Source organism: Falco punctatus (genome assembly GCF_963210335.1).
Source record: "Falco punctatus genome assembly, chromosome: 12".
Lineage (NCBI taxonomy): Eukaryota > Metazoa > Chordata > Aves > Falconiformes > Falconidae > Falco > Falco punctatus.
In genome coordinates this window covers 28,267,421-28,284,238 of record NC_137592.1, presented here as the reverse complement: position 1 = coordinate 28,284,238, position 16,818 = coordinate 28,267,421, and the positions used below count along the sequence as shown (strand labels likewise).

Sequence of the window (16,818 nt, the reverse complement as noted above, 5' to 3'; positions counted from 1 at the left end):
GCAAGTATTAATTTGAGCTACCGAGTTTTCAAGTAAAGAGCCTTTGCAAAAGACGGTTAAGGCTTCCATCACCCTACTGGAGGTAACAATGAGAAACAAATCTAAGCCACAGGAGCACTGGTCTCTTCTTGACAGTGGTATTTAAGTATTTATTAAGCTGGTTTTCATCCATTTATTCAGTTGGCTGACATTCATCTGCCACATGTAACATTTGAAAATGCACAGTTAGCAAGCTGCTAAGATAAGGAATCTGGATACTGTTTGGTTGCATTTTTGCTATTAACGTAATAGGCAAGAGCTTCTAGAATTTGTCTTGCTGACATACTTCAACTCTGCCTGAAGCAAGGATGGGAAAAGGTCTCCCTGCTAGTTTAAAGGGTTCAAGTACAGAAAAAAGCCACCAACTGTTTTTTAACATCAATATTTGCATAAACAGAAAATACACTCCCAGTTTCTCACTGATCTCTAGCAATATTTAAGCAAAGTTTCACTTTAATTTTTAAAATACAGAATTTCAATTATTTAGCCAATGTAACAGTTCTATAAACTGCATCACAGATAATGTTGCACACCTTATGACCAAAATCAATACTAAAAGCTAAAATCTTTCTAGTGACAATGGTAATACAAACTGGCAGTTTTAAACATTTAAGTTCAGAAAACACCCATTCTTCATAAAGCCCACTGATATATATCATTTATGTAAATATTATTAGATCCAGTCACCATGCTACAGTATTAGTCAGTTTAATAAACCTTCTCACTGTGAGAATACACCAGCATAAGGTATGAAACACAATGAAATCTATATGAAATTTTATAGTAACTTTCCAGAAATATGCTTACAGCCTATCAAATTCAGACTAAAGTACTGTAGATTTAAAATATTTACTTGTCTTCTTAGCATACCTAATGTGTAAGAATAGTTTCTTGTTCAATTCCCAAAAATAAATATAAGCTTTCAATTGAAAGCACGTATTTTCCTAGTTTTCCAAAGTGGAGCCTGGCAGGGTCAGAGGGAAATGCTTCAGGCTTGTCGTCAGTCCACTTCAGTACAAAAAAGCATCTCCTGTCCCAGTATTCGTTCAAATCCAAGAGATATTTTCTTCCAGTGAAATATGACCGGAGCACTCATTTTATTTTCAGCAATTCAGTCTGTTTCCATGGCAGCACTGCGGGATTCCTTAGCCACCATGAGTCGCATTAGCTGACTGTGGAATTTCTCGATCTTCTTTACGTCTTGTGCCTGGTCTGTTCTATACAGCAAACACTGTAAGAGAAAGTTGCTTAATATCAGATTTCACTTGAACTGTTTTTATCCTGTTTATAGATGCAATAAATTTGTGCTCGGAACACACAAAACAAGGTAAGTACTTAAATGTTCATTTGTGGCACGCTGTTTCCATGAGGCAACACCAACACACATCTACCCTGTTTTAAAATACATGCACATATCTGTGTTTACATTTAAGTTTCTCTGGAAGGCTCGTGCCTTCCATTTTGAAAAATAGGGAAGCTCACAATTTATTCTGTTTTCTCCTCTCTCAGAAAAAGTGTTAAAACTTGGGGTTAAAGCTGTCTGTAAAGGCACTCCTCTGTGTTGTCTAAAAGTAGAAAGATTTTAAACCTGAACTTACTTTCCTACTCTCTATATTATGAAATAAGTTTATTTTGCCTTTTGCAGTCCTTAATATTACACTGCCAATGACATATCATTTCAGTATTTCCCACTGAAGGGGATTCCCTCCTCCAAGCAAAATGTTTCTAAGACAATCCTACCTGATTAAGGAACTCCTTTATGTGACAAGCCTGTAAACGCAAAAGGAGCAAGAGTAATATGCCAGTGACTTATCACAGTGTCCTGTTTCAGCTGGAATAGTTAATCTTCTCAGTAGCTGGAACAGTGCTGTGGGTGCTGTGTTTCGGATTTAGTATGAGAGTAACACTGATAACACACTGATGGTTTTAGCTGTTGCTAAGTAGTGCTTACTCTAAATTAAGGACTTTTCAAGTTTCCCATGCCCGGCCAGTGAGCAGATGCACAAGCCGCCAGGAGAGAGCAGAGCCAGGACTGCTGACCTGAACTAGCCAGAGGGATATTCCATACCATAGAGCGTCACGCTCAGTGTATAAACTGAGGATGGATTGGCCAGGGGCCACCCATCACTGCTCAGGGACTGGCTGGGCATCGGTCAGCAGGTGGTGAGCGACTGTACTGTGCAACACTTGTTTGTTTTCCCCTTGGGTTTTATTCCTCTCTCTCCTTTTCATCACAATCGTATTACATTCATTTATTACATCTTCTTATCTTAACCCACAAGTTTTACCTTTTTCCAATTCTCCTTCCCATTCCACTGGGGGAAGGGAGCAGGTGGAGCAAGCAAGCAGCTGCACAGTACTTAGTTGCCAGCTGGAGTTAAACCACAACACATAGAAAGACCCCTTAGGTTGGGTTTTTTGCAGACTAAGTAGTTTCTTACACCTGTACAGCATGAGTAAAATCAGCCTGGGCAGTTAAACAATGGAAAAAAACACCCCAGAGTGCTCCATTCTTCAGTGCTGTCAACACAGCAACTTTTGCCAGTGTTAAATTCCTATTTTAATTCAGAAACAAACAGTACGAAACAGTCTGGTTTTTCCTTCAGCTGTATTAGTTCTACAGATTAAGCATCAAGAAAAACTTCCCTTCCAGCCTTTAGAAAAAAAAACAACACCAAAACACAGAGAACCCAAACCAAGCCCAATCCCCTGCCCTTGTACTGGTGTAACAGCTTTCTGTGACTGGAAGCAGGCAAGGCGGCCTGTAACTGAACAGATTTCATGTTTGTGAATCACCAGACTCCAGCTTCCCCACGGAAGACTTCAACTAAGTTGCCCTTCGCTTCCCCCTGTTATCAATGCCCCATACTCAACATCTCACCTGCATTAAGCCCTATTTAACCTATCAAGAAGCGTCATTACTGGCGTTTCACATCGCTCCCAGGTTATTGGGAACACCAATGCCACACTACTTTTCCTGGAAAGAAATTGGATTTTTTCCAAGTCTGAGGATAAGAGAAGGGCAGACTGCTGTTGCAACTCGGCTATAACATCACTAGCACCGAGAACTTGGTGCCAGCGTGCATATCAGCACGTATGCCAGTGCATTTCTACCTGCTGCCCATCACCTCACATTCTAACCCCTCCCACACTTCTAAACACCCTCCCAGACTATTCAGAACAAGGGCAACCTGTAAGCACAGCTGCTCCATCTCCTTGTACAGCAACCCTTGGAAGGACACTGCAGAATTCCATGTTAGTTCCAGAAGTTTTACTGAATGCGTAACTGACACCGTAACAGTATCTCAGAAAATAGGGTCTCTGAACTGCAAGCGAATCTTGTCACTCAGTCCATCATCACCAAGGAGCTTAACCTACAGCTGGAAGTTGCCACCACTGTGAGCAAATAAAAAGGACCGCACTCACATTAGTAAACACATCTGTTTGAAGATGCTCCTAAAATGCTTCAGCAGAAACTACTGATGTCGTGCCACAGAGCATTTTCAGACAGAGAGATAGTCCAAGATTTTTGCAGTGCTTGTTTTCGTTGAATTCTAAAGTAATTCTGTTTTCACCCATAAAAAACACTGGAGGTGCTAGAATTTTTCCTAAGCCACACAGAGTTGAACCACAGGTCAGCATCAGTCACAGACACATCAACTAGGCAAGGTGGAGCACAATGAGTTTTGAGAATACTGTCAGGTCCTCTGAAAGCAGTGGCTAAGAGCTCCCAAGTTGACTGACAGAAAACGGCAAGTCTGAGAGAGGTACTATAAGCCCTGAAAAAGGAATATATTCTGTACTTACCGCTACATCATCGGTTACTTTGATACAGAGGTTCCCATCACAATGTCGGTATTTGAGAACAACCCGCACCTGAAATGACAAACATGTTAACGATAGATGTTAATTCTTAAGAAGTCTCAGAACATATCCGAGAGAAATCTGCCCAACTTCACAATACCTTTTACTACTATTACATACTGCTCTGGTGGCCACTAGTCCTACAGCTAGGATGGTGTGGAAGTTGAATTATCACATTTCCCTGCCTAACATGTTAAACTGGTATTACAGCAGCATCAGGAAGCTTAGTATTTGGCATGTTCAAAACCACTGTAAATACAGCAATGACAGAGAGGGGATCTTATCAATGCAAACAAACACCTTAAGTGCAAGTGTCAAGAGGTTGGGACCAGGCTCTGTTCAGTGGTGCCCAGCGACAGGACAAGGGGCAATGGGCACAAACTGCAGCACAGGAGGTTCCTTCTGAACACAAGGAAGACCATCACTGTGAGGGTAACAGAGCGCTGGAACAAGCTGCCCAGAGAAGCTGTGGAGTCTCCTTCTCTGGAGACATCTGCCTGGACATGACTGTGCAACCTGCTTTAGCAAGGAGTTGGACGAGATAATCTCCAGAGGTCCCTCCCAACCCTGAGCATTCTGTAACAGCTGCAGAGACCTCAGTGACAGGCAAGATAAAGCTATGATTCATGTCAATACAAGACATCAACTTGCTATATATCACACCAGAAAAACTAACTGGAAGCTTGTGTTCATAAGCTTGAAACACTTAAAAAACCTGTAGTTCTATATGAAGACTTGACAGGGATTAACTGAGTGGGATAAACTCAGCATTACTACTTCTTCTTCTACAGTAGCTAAACAATCATGTAAAACAGTTGTATTTCCAGCCACTGCAGTTACTTCAATAGCTGCACTACAGCCTGCATAGAGATTTTAAGTGTTCTAATATTTTTGCAAGTGGAAAGGGAAAATAAAAAAAGAATAACACTTTTAGAATAATTAAAATCAGAAGACTGAAGAGAGTTCTTTCAAATTAAATTGTTTTCAAAATTCAGTAAGGCTCAATTTGAAGTCTGAAAGCAAGCATTCAACCTCTCAATAAAACAGTTACTACTATAATCACCTGCCCTGAGCTTTAAGCTATCCTCAGTCCCTCGGGACCCTCAAACCACCAAAGCTTTCAAAGCCATGGAGATAAAAATCAACATCCTCAGCAACTGACTGAGCATTAAATGCTTCCTCCTGAATGCAGAACTGGCCAACGGTGACTTTGTATCTATGGTTTCTAGCCTCAGCTAGCATCAGTAACTAGAAACAAAGCAAGATGTCCTTTTGAGAGCATTCTGAACTCACACTATAAACAGGTTATCTGTTGTGGAGAGTGACCCATGCTAATGTTCAACAACCTCCTTGATTAGAAAACATTTCTTGCAATTCCTTCTCCAAGATGCATCTCATCACAGATTTATCCTTCTTGTTTAAGAACTGTCACCTTCTGATCACAGCACATCTCTCGACTGAGCAGGCCCAAAAGGACGAGAGGCTGCCACAAGCAGCAGGCATCGACTTGATAGATAACCTGCTCCTGCAAAAGGTAAGATCACTCACTACCTAGCTTCACTAGCTCACAAAGACTGCATGCTCATCTCCCATAATTCTTGTTCTTCCTTCAGTTTCTTGACAAGCCCAACTACATACAGAAGCTCCTCAGGCTAGTTCTCTGGCAAATTAAAAGGAGGGTGCTCATGTTGTGACTCTGGGGTCTATATAAACTCCTTCATAAAGAGACTAGTTTATTGCCACGGATGGGAAGAGATTGCCTTTGGAGACAACACACACACACACCCCTTAAAGAAAGGGGAAGAGCAACACCGGACTGCACTGACATCACTCCTCTTTAATTGAATATTACAGAGCATAAAAAGGTAAACCAGGACAATTTTATTATCAGTAGATATGAAGCCGTCAGCTATGCTAATTAAAGGTAGACATTAAAGTACTACTTCAGAAGGTTTCCCCATGTCTCCTATTTTTGGTGAAGGAAACTAGGCCTTTTTTTACTTAAGTTTTCTTAGGCATACCAGTCCCACATTACCTTTTGTGCTGCTTTTTAGATGAATCATAATGCTTTTTCTGAAGACTTAAGTTACTTTTAAGATGTGCATAAACTGTCCTGCTGAAAAAGTTACCAAAACCAAAAAGCAGTCATTTACCAAGAAGTTAATTCCTAGAGCAATTACTTTTTAGGAGGCTAACACTTTCCAGTCCGAAATGACACGGCAGGCAACAATGCAGTGTAAGACCTAATGAATGCTTTCTTTTCATTATTTAGGAAAAAAAAATTCAAATGACATTGACTTCAATCTTGTAAACTCATAAAATCAACCAATTCTCGGGACGTTCTTCATTCAGCGGAACCCTTCATCCCTGTTTCTAACACACACGTACACTGTAAACAAGCACAAAGTCTCTGAAGTTCGATCCCCGAGGTTCACACCTGCCGCTGGTAACACCTGGGGGACAGTCCCCCTATGCTCGTTTTTAGGGCGCTAAATGAGAACTTCCTTCTGCTTCGTGGAAGAAGGTCAGGTGGGGCACCCGCGAGCGTCTCCTTCCTTGCTGCTGTTTCTTGAACTAACTACACCTCGAAAAACCCTTCCAACCGCCGGCCGCCCCCGCCAGCTGCGCGCAGTCGGGGCCGCCCCCACCAGCACCGCTCCCGGCGACTGCGGGGCTCCACGGCCCGGCTGGGACACGCATCCCCCCCGGGAGGTCTCACGGCCCGGCAAGGGCGGCCCGGGGGGGCTCAGGGGATCGCCCGCCTCCCCGGACGGCCACAGGACACAGAGCAAGAGCGCCGGAGCCGCCGGCGCCCACCGCCTCAGCCCACAGCCGCTCCTCCCGGGCCTAGCGCGGAGGGCGGACACCCGGCCGCCCGCCCGCGGGGCCCCTCAGTGCGGCCCCCGCCTCACCTTCATGGGGTCGGCGAGGTAGAGCTTCTCGGCAGCACGTGTGAACTCCTCCCAGGCCTGGTAGTGCGGCATGGCGGGGCCGGCCCAGCACGGCGCTCCGCTTCCCCAGCCGCCGACAAGATGGCGCCGAAGGCGGGCGCCGCGTCACTGCAAGCCGGCACCTCCCATTGGCCGGCGGGAAACTGCCGCCCAATCGCGAACCGCATGACTCGGAGTTTGTGGGCCCGCCGGCGGAGCGCGGCCCGCTGGGCGCAGAGAGAGCAGCGCGGCGGGCGGCGCGGCTACCACAGCGCCCCCGCCAGGCGCGGCGGGATGGCGGCAGGCACCTCCCCGCCCATCGCGGAGGTGAAAGTACCTATTGGTGGGAGCGGCGCGGGTGCCGCCCGGGGTTCACGGGTTCGAGGCCCGCCGCCGGCGTTGGGGCAGCCGGGCGCTCCCGGCTGCGGGGTTCTGCCAAGCCAGGTGCGGGCCGCCTCCGCTTCAGGCTCCCGGCCTGAGGCCCACGGGGCGTGGGGCGCAATGCTGGGGCAGCGTGGGGACGAGGGGCCCGCCCCAGCCCGGCGGGAGGTGAGGGCCGTGCCCTGGGGGCAGGGCGGCTCGGCAGGCTTCCACAGCCGAACCTCTCCCCGGTGTTGCCGCGCTGGAGGGCCCCTTGTTCAGCGGGAGGTTGGCTCCACCTTGCACAAAAAGGACATTTGTTCAGCGGGAGGTTGGCTCCACCTTGCACAAAGAGGACATTTAGGAGCCACTCGTTGGCTTCTGGTAGCAGCCAGGGCAGCTACAGGTGGGGGGGGGCCGGGGCAGCGCTTGGCGCTGGGTGACAGCTGCTGGCTTCAGAAAGGCTGGGAATTATAAAATTATATTTGAGAAAGAGGCTGAAAGTTATAAAACTGTTATTTCAGAAAGAGGCTGAACTTTATTATAAAGATCTTGGGGAACTCAGTTTTTCAAACGTATGTGTTCGTAAAGCATTTACGTCAAACTGGCTAAAATTCACGAAGAAATGAGAAAAGAAGGAGGAATAAAAAAATCCACGCTTTCTTTTGGTACACCTTAACCCCCCTTTTCCCGAAGTGACCTGTGATTTTGGTCCCTGAACCACCCCAAGCGTGTGGGTGGCCACCAATGGGCCCGCGCAGCCGCCGCCATAACAGCAAAAGCGTGAACACCTCAGTCCCGGGCTCCTTTTTGTGGCGTCCCATGGAAACCCAGGAGCTCCTGACAGCCACTCCACTTCCCCTCATTTTACTGAATGGAGCGAACCTCAGCGGCGTGGCTGAACAAATAACCCGGGAAGTTTAGGGCAGATCTGCGCGTGAGGGGACGAATCATGCAGGCCCCGCTGTGGGGAAATACGTGGGGTTTTTGACCACAAAAGGCACAATAGGCATGAGGGAGAATGAAGAAACATGGCATAGAAATAAAAGGGTGGATGGGAGGTAAGGGGAGAAAAACGAGAATGAATTTCCCTGAGTCAGTAAAGCAGAAAATAATTGTTACTGTGGGGATCGGCTCTGAAAAAGTCTGTGGTGATTAGGCTGCCAAACTTTCATAAATTGTGAGTTTTAGGTGTTGTGTGGTCTAAACAATTCTGTTAAAGGACTTTGCACCAATGAGTGGGGCTATGAATAGTGGAAAGACTTTAGACTTCTTTTTTCTTCTTCTTCTTTCCAGAACTGCTTACAGAGTTTGGATGCTGCTGTGCCTGAGAACCCAGCTTCAGAAACATGAAGAGTTGCCTTTCAGAGAGGCTGATAATCAACAGCTCTGATTAAAGGGGAGAGATGTATTGACAGAGCCTAAAGCAATTATCCCAAGTACAGAACGTAACCTGGAGGGAGTGCTTCTCCACTATTTTAGGTTTTGGGTAGCCATTTGTAACAGCAGAGTAGGAATTATTTTTGCTGGTGTTTTACAGACAAGTGGGGGATGTAAATGCATGAAAATGAAAGGTGTGGGGAGCACAAGCCCTTTAGCATGCATTTCACAGAACCATTGCTCACCAAATTTGGATACAGGCTTTCAAGTGGGACATGGATATTTTCTTTCTGAAGGAGGAATCCCAATCCAGTCTGTCAGGTCCGAAGCACCTTAGGGTGGCTTTTCAGAGGACTTTAATTTTAGCTTGAGTGTTCAGGATCTTTTGTGTGTTTTTTGACACAAGAGCTGTTTTAGGAGCTTGCCAATGGCTGGTCATTAGCCCTGTAATTCACAATTTCTGCAGTTGAACTAGTGCAACACAGCAAAATCAGAAAACAAACCCATTTTTATATTTATTTCTCCTTAATCCAGATGATTTCTGTGATCCAGTGTAGGGTGCAGCTTCTAAAACTATTATATGTGCACAACTTTGGAGGTGACAAACTGCAGCAGCCAGGGCAAAGAACAGAGAGAGGGATTTCGTAATTGGCCTTACCTCTGAAGGAAATGTGATGTGTCACTAAGACAATTACATACAGCCTGATGCACAATTCTGCATAGCCTGTTCCTGGCTGCAGATCTTAAGGATTTTGTCTTCCCTGTCACCACCACCACCTATGGCCCCACCGTTGTGCGGCCACAGCTGTTTGTAACTGTGCACTGGGGATCAAACCGATGCTTGGATTAAAAGCAGCACCATTTTTAGTAACACATTTTTTTAACCAAGATCAGTTAGTTTTTCCAGTTTACTGTGTGGCCTTATGTACTGTTGTGCTGACACAGCTGTTGAAAATGTACCTTTTTTGGTGGCAAGGCAGGATATGGGAATTCCTACTGTTTTTGCTGGCTTGCCACCAAAAATGGGGGCCTGTATGTGAAACCATCGCCACCCCACCTCCTGCTCCCCTGAAAGCAAGGCCAGTTGCTGAAATCTCAGCAATTAAAAGAAGAAGCTATTTCTGAGCCTCAGGGAATATTCGTCTCATACCTATAGTTAGTGTGCTGCTTCGCTGTGTTGTTCTCTTGCCTGGAGAGCAGAACATTTTCTTGACATTTTTGAAAAGTAACTTAGACCACTGCAGTTATTCAGCTGTATGTTGTATTTGATGTATGTCCAAAAGTATTTTTCAAGTGAGCTCCACTGAATGCAGTAATAGTAGAAATCTTTCAATGGACTTTTTGTTTAGTGAAATAAAATGAACAGTTGTTTATCACTGTGTGGAGTGTTTGGTATGCAGCCAATAACAATTTAGCAGTTGGTAAGAATTCTGCTAAAACATACATACTTATCTTGCTTTCTTTTCTTGAGTTCCTGTTTTCTTCCATGCAAGAAATCATTCCAGCGGTCTTAATGGCCATTCCATCACTTGTAAGTGAAATCTGGAATGCTATAAAACCTCATTTACCCTTTCCTCAGTCTCTCCTTGTATATCCTTGCTATATTCCCTGGACCACCTTAGATAATGTCTTTTTTAGCTTGGATTTAAGGCCATAAAAAGCTATGAAGCAATAATGTAAGTACTTGTGTGATGAAGATTTTTCATGCGGTTTTTCCTCAGGCCTTTTCCCCTCATCCAACCTGTATGTACATGATTAATGATCTCTCTTTGATCAAGCTTCTACATGCATTGCCACTGCAAGTTCTGCTTCGTATAGTTATGTTCAGGCATCTGGATTCCACATGATATTTTTTTTAGGTTTTTACCTAGCGTCTTCCTTTGCATAAATGACAAACTGAAAGAAAATAGTAGAAAGACCTTGCTTTATGTCTTAAAATACCATCCACAGAGACCTTGAGTTCTTGCAGCTCCTACAAAGTTCATGGAAGCTGCATCTGCTCGTCATTACTCAGGGTTGGATATTTGGTTTCCCATTCTTCACATTAATGCTTTTATTCAATCTAAAGCAGGTGCCATATTCTTATTTGCAAATGTATTTTTCTTTCCTTGATAAGGAATTCAGATAAGGGTATTAAATTCATTAAAACAGTTATCTAGATGTCACCATGACATACTACTGGTGGGTAAAACAAGTTGGTCTTTCCAGCTAAAAGAAGCTTTCTATAGAACATTGTGCATTATCATACTAAATCATGGATTTGATGGGAAACAATAGGACAAACTTTGATCTCAGGCTACTGTAAATCCAGACTCATTCCATTTATTTCAGTGATTTATTTATTTATTTGTATCTGTAACAGTTTAATTAAGAGCAGACTTTGGTGCTGAGATGATAATCCTGTTCTTGGACCAGGAGCAACATAAAGTCAGCACAGTTATACAGGTCTAAAAGAGTGCTAATGAGGAGTTAGTTACAGGGAAATTATTGCTGCCAGGAATGTTTAATGCTTAAAGGAGATATAGTCACTTCTTTCAAAATAGCTTCAACCCAGCCCTCAGTAAAGTTAAGGAGAAGGCATGGGCACGGTGATTATACATTCCATTCTTGTGTGTGTATGGTCTAAAACAGCTTGGGATTTGTACTGATGCAAACTTCAATCACACAGGGTTATTTTTTTTCTTTGAAAGGGCATTTATGTGGATAAGGATGCAGACAGATCTTGAGTACTGTAAGATCTGAGGTCTTTGACATCTTACTGGCTTCTGAATCTCAGTAGCCATGAGAACCGAGCCCGAAGTCAGAAGCAGCTTGTGCTCCTGGATGGGTTATAACATGCCAAACCAAGCCACAGGTTTTCACTCCACAGCTCCTGAAGGAGCACAAAACATACTTCTCCTTTCTATGGGTTTCATGTTTTAAACAGCTTGGCTCGTGGTTTTGCCAGGTTGAGCCATACGTAGTTAATCACATCAACGCTAATTTTCTATTTCTTTTGCACCCAAGCATCTTATCAAGTGATCCAGACTCATACTGTCCTAAGAGGATAATTAAATATTGCTGGTACTTGGTTGTTAAAATATAGTTCTCGGCAATTAAAGCTGTATGTGGACAGCAGGATTCTGGGGCCCTATCCCAGTGCCTCTCCCAGCCAAGGCACAGCTTCAAGTCAGGATGAGACCTGGGTGCCTGTTACTATCCTCATTCCTTTTCCCCCAGTACCTTTGCTCCTGTGAAAGGAAACACACTCCAACCATGTCCCTGGTCGGGGCCGCTGGGGAGCCCGCAGCCTTTGCCACACTGTGGTCCATGCTTGCCATACGTTTTAGCCATAACCTTCCCCAAGGCAGCACTGTTTCCTAGTTTGCTTTAACAATTAGAAAAAAATCCTGTCGTTTAATATGGTCTGATCTAGTCTTACTATATGTTAGGGGGCTAATGTATTTGCATGTCAATAGCCATTACGCTAGCAAGAGAGCTGTCCCCGCGTGTGGCCGTGTTGCCAGCCTGGTGTTAGTAGAAACTGCCCTTTCACTTTTGGATGCTATTCTGACAGTGTTCATGTTAAGCTGCTTGCTTTTGATGGCTAGAAGGATGTATCCCTTCCCGTTAAGTGGTCAGTTTAGTGCCTTCAGCGTAGTAACATATTCAAATTAATGTGCTGTCATGAGAGAGATATACGTTAGAGAGCAAACTCTATACTGTCACAGCCTTGACTGTTGAGACTGGAGAATGAAATAGCAGTCCTTGTGATGGCCTTCAGGGAAAAGAAGAACACATCTGGTAGCCAGCTCATGAACCGGCATTTGGAGCACTCTGGAAGCAGACAGACACTCTTAGCATTAACTGCTCATAGATTTCATATCACCATTATGCAAAGTTTCTGAGCATGCTTAAGATGGGGTTAGATCATCTGCTGGCACACACTGGAAGCACATTGATTTCTTACATTAATCTTTAAATATAAAAGCTTTTTGTTTGATAGGCATGACTTAAGGCTGGTTTACCTGTGCTGTTCATGCTGCTGTGGCTGACGTAATTGAAGAATACAAACCACCAGAACGGCTAAATGAGATCAGATGCTTATAGCCATACCTTCCCCAGCCCTCTGGAGCAGCGCAACTGCATCGGGGGTGGAAGGGCTTTTGGTGCTTTGAACTAAGTTGACTTCTAAATCTAAACTACATGTCTCAGCCCAGATCAGATGGAAATTGCTGCCTCCTCAGTTCAATCTGCAGAAAGAAAGACACAAGCCGTTCTTAGCCTGCTGTAATGCTGAAGCTTGGACCTTCCTGGCAGGTGAACCCTGCCAACTTCTTGCTGAAATGGAAGGCTAACACACTTCCCCTTCCCCCTGTGCTGCTGTGAGAGCGGCAACGCACGGCTTGTGGGAAACAGTAACTTTTGCTGCTTGTAAAGGAAATTCATGCCGGTTCCTTAAGTTGCACAGCTTCATTCGAGTGGACTCTTGATTTGGCTGGGTCGGTAAAAGAGGCTGGTAGTCCCAGCCACTTGTCATTGCCTTTTCCAAGAGTTAATGCCCTCTCATGATGTGTTCGCAGAGGTGCTTGTGTGAGTGCGCCTTAACCCACTTCAATCAAACCGTGTTAGCAAAACCCTCCTACTTAATCCATTTAAGCTAAGTCTGGCACGGGTTGACCGAAGTAAGTTAGGGGGTGTCCACACGAGCCACTCTGCTGGCACATTTGAAGAGGTGGGAATTTCCATGAGAAGAAGTAGGACGGGCTAAGCAGGGGGAGTGGATCTGAATCAGCAGCTTCTTCCATCCCCTCAGCTGCAGGCCGGCGAGGAGGCCAGCTGCTGCCCGGTGAGGCCAGCTCAGCTGGTGGGCAGAACTTGGAAGCCATGGCGGTGCAGCTGTTTTCCTATATACCCCTTCCTGCAGTTACAACAGTAGAAAAACCTTGTGCAAAGCAGCTGTTGCCGAGAATGCACAGCAGACTTAAGCCTCTGCAGGCTCCTCAAGCTCTCCTCTTCGAGCGTTTGTGCTTGGTCAAGAGTTGGTGCAGGTAGAGGTCCAAATTATGGTCATATTAGTGTAAAAGTGGATTCAAGGTATTTGCATTGCCAGTTCCTGAAACAACTGCAAGCATGCACGTTCCTTTGATGTCTAGAGTATGGCAGCTTTCTATAAAAGATGTCTGATGCGGAGTTTTTGTGGCTATTGGGCTCGCAGGCCTGTGTAAAGCATTTATAAGAGCCAAGATCTGTGCTGGGAAGGGTTTCCTTCCAACATGGTGCTGCTCTTACAATCCTTGTCACGGGGGCTGCAAGTATTTACCTGGTCCTTCGGTTGGCTTGAGTCTGCAGAGAAATTGTAACCTCAGATCTGTAAGTTTAGTGTTTTCATAAGATTTGGAGCACGTTAAAAATATGAAAGGGTATCTAGGTAGTGTGTAAGAGTGGGGGCAAGGAGAATATCTATATAAATTAAATGCCAGGGCTGTGGCTTTATGTTGAAGGGGTAACTTCTAACAAGGTTTTAAACGTGTCCTAACAATTGCATTTTTGCTGTTTTTCTCCCTCCGTTAGCAACTTTTACTGTTCTCTTTCTTTTCTTTTTTTTTTTTTTCTTGCTTTTTTATAGTGTGTATGAAGTCAGTCAAAGGTTGCAATGATCTTGCTACTTCAGGAACAAATGACAAAGTTCTCCCTTCTTTCAGAAGAGGCAGAAGTTTAGAGGTCACACAGATACCAGGAACACATGCAAGGGATGTGAATGAAGGAAGAAATACTCACGTTTTTCTCCCATCGTTTTAGGGCCTGGAGAAAGACGAGGGGCCTTCAGGCAACTCCCAGCCTGATGCTGACCCTCCTTCCTCGTGTCCCTGCCTCTTACCCACTCTTGGCTGGGAGGGAGAGGCACTGGGAGCAGCAGCTGCATTTCTGAGGAATCTCTGTACCCAATCTCTGTGTATAAGGACTCAGCCAATCTGCGTCCCCCTTATGCAGCACAAAGAGATGAGGCAGGGCAGCTCGTCTGCTCATACATATTTCAAATCCTTTTTTTTTTTTTTTTTCTTTTCCTTCTTAGGGTTGTTTTCACTTTTATTTTAAAACAGTTAGGGTAAATCTGGCTGCCCTAAAGCTAGCTCCTCTTCTATATAGTTTACTCTTGTTGATTTAAAAACAGAATCATGAGAAAGATTTGCCAGCGTAGCATTTGCTATGCAACATTTACATGCAGCTGCTTTGAACTAAATTCCCAGCAGCAGTGAAAGGATTTTGAAGCTCCCAGATCTTAGCGGACTACTGTTTTTTGCAGACAGAAATCTGTATGATATATACTTCTCCAGAGATCCCCCCCAGCTAGCTAGGACTGTACTATCCTTCTCCTACCCCACTGAGACATGTTATCAGCTTTTGGGAGAGGCTCCTTCTGGACCTAGAAAGTTAATTAGCTTTGCTTGCGAATGTCTGCCACTAAAGTGACTGATTACTTTTTGGAGAGGAGGAAAACTCTTGTCTCTAGAGTTGCAAACAGCAAAAACATGCAAATTGCTGTAAATCTTGTTGCTTATTTCTCTTCTGTGGGGCAACACTCTTCTTCACACGTGGGGAAAATTTTCCAGCAGTTCTATTGCAGCTTCTGGAGTTGTAGGTTGAATTACAAATCTAGTCTTATAGATTGAGAATATGATCAGGAGTGTCTGAAGGCTGTTTGCAAATCAAAGGCTGGTAATTTTGAGTAGGATAGTCTTGCCGTGCCTGGCTCCAGCCTGACCAGTTTCACAGAAGCTAAGAATCTGTTGACACTGGTAGTTTTTTTTGGTAATGAAACCATGACCTAATCCAGGGCCAGAGTGGTAAACAAGTGCTTTGCTGTTTAGACATGTAGGGTAACTAACACAATTAAGGTAATGCAGGCCACTTGCAGGTGAGGTGAAGATGTCCCCTGTTGTTGACGCAGGAATCTCCTCACTCCTTGGTGGCCACGTTAACTTCAGCGAGCGGATGCTTTTCTGCTTAAGAGCAGGATCAATTTGATGCCCCGTAAATCTTATTAGGTATTCTGCTCATTCCTCAGAGAAGTATCATGAGGGTTAATTATTTCTCTGCTCTGACTCAGACAGTGATTTTGTGCCAGAGGATTCTGGCAGTAAGTATAATCCTAGTGATACCCTCAGTGAGGAAACCATTGTTAACGATGTTGATGAGGAAGCGCTAATGGAAGCTGAACCAGAGCCTGATATAGAAATTGAGAGACCTAAGGCAAACAAAGGAAAGGGGTTGGAAACCTGGCTGCTTTCAGCCTTCCGCAGCAGGTCTTACAAAAAAAAATAACTCTTTGTCTTCTTCCCCCTTCCCCACCCCCACCCCCACCCCCCCATCCCAAGGCAGGCTGCAGGGCTCTCCTGAGCCTGGGCTGTGCGAGAGGGAGGGAGATGTGCTGCTGAAGTGCCGGTCATCATCGATCATCGGTCCCCCTGGGAAGACGTGCAGCAAGGAGCCGGTTTCAAACAGTGTCACTTCAGCAAAACCAGGTCGCCAGGTGGGGGCTGAGGCCCTTGCTCTGCCCAGGCTCCAGCAAGGCATCGCTCCAGAGCCCATCGGCGCTGTGAATTATAAATACATCGGCCACATTACTCGATTTAGGACCAGTGCTCTGGAGTTAAGATGTTGCGCGAATAAAACTGTTTTTCTCTCTCAGTATTTTTTAAACTCATGATGAGAGACCAGTGATGCAGAGATGACTTGCTGCGTGGCTGTGCCGTGAGGGGCAAAGGGGCTCCTGTGCCAGCGCGCAGAGCTAAGCACAACTTAGCCCTTGAAAAGTTTCCCTTGTCCCAAAGAAATCATTTCCCTCTCCTAGTCTTGTGTGGTTTCCAAGGCCCAGTTTAAACACATACAATGACATAGGATAGATAGCTATTTTCCATACATGGCGTTGGTTGTTCAGCAGGAAGCATTCGTCGCTTTGAGACGGTACTGAAAGGGATTCTGTTCTGCGCTCGAAAGAGAAGCAGGCAGGATTATCTTGGGTCACATCTTTCTTCTATTAGTCAAATGGTGAAACCAGACATCTGAGTTGTTTCAGTCTGTGACCTTACCCTGTGCTTCCTGACAGATCTCACAGCTTTTCAGTTGTCCCTAGTTTATATGCAGGATTCTTTAGTCCCCCTGGCAATCTGCATTCTTTCCTGAGCTTTTTCCTGGTATCTTGGGCCCTTGGGAGATCACAGCTTCGCCTTGGTTTCTATGTGGCTGCATAGCTCACCACTCC

The 16,818-nt window shown here is 45.0% G+C and overlaps 1 protein-coding gene across 1 annotated transcript; it reads right to left on the bottom strand.

Annotated features, from left to right (window-relative positions):
- Positions 1-464: 464 nt before the first annotated feature.
- On the bottom strand, positions 465-6,973 carry SRP9 (signal recognition particle 9). Its single transcript, XM_080408781.1, has 3 exons — positions 6,816-6,973; positions 3,847-3,915; positions 465-1,270 (listed from the first exon to the last, which is right to left on the bottom strand). Exons 1-3 carry the CDS (start codon positions 6,885-6,887, stop codon positions 1,151-1,153), a joined length of 261 nt encoding a protein of 86 aa, XP_080264907.1. The 5' UTR covers positions 6,888-6,973; the 3' UTR covers positions 465-1,150.
- Positions 6,974-16,818: the final 9,845 nt, after the last annotated feature.

Excerpts from the sequence above, each read along its gene's own strand:
- SRP9 (XM_080408781.1), bottom strand. The coding sequence starts at position 6,887 with ATGCCGCACTACCAGGCCTGGGAGGAGTTCACACGTGCTGCCGAGAAG. Across the intron at positions 3,916-6,815 it reads ACCTCGCCGACCCCATGAAG|GTGCGGGTTGTTCTCAAATA; the intron begins GTGAGGCGGGGG and ends TTGTCATTTCAG. Across the intron at positions 1,271-3,846 it reads AAGTAACCGATGATGTAGCG|TGTTTGCTGTATAGAACAGA; the intron begins GTAAGTACAGAA and ends TTTCTCTTACAG.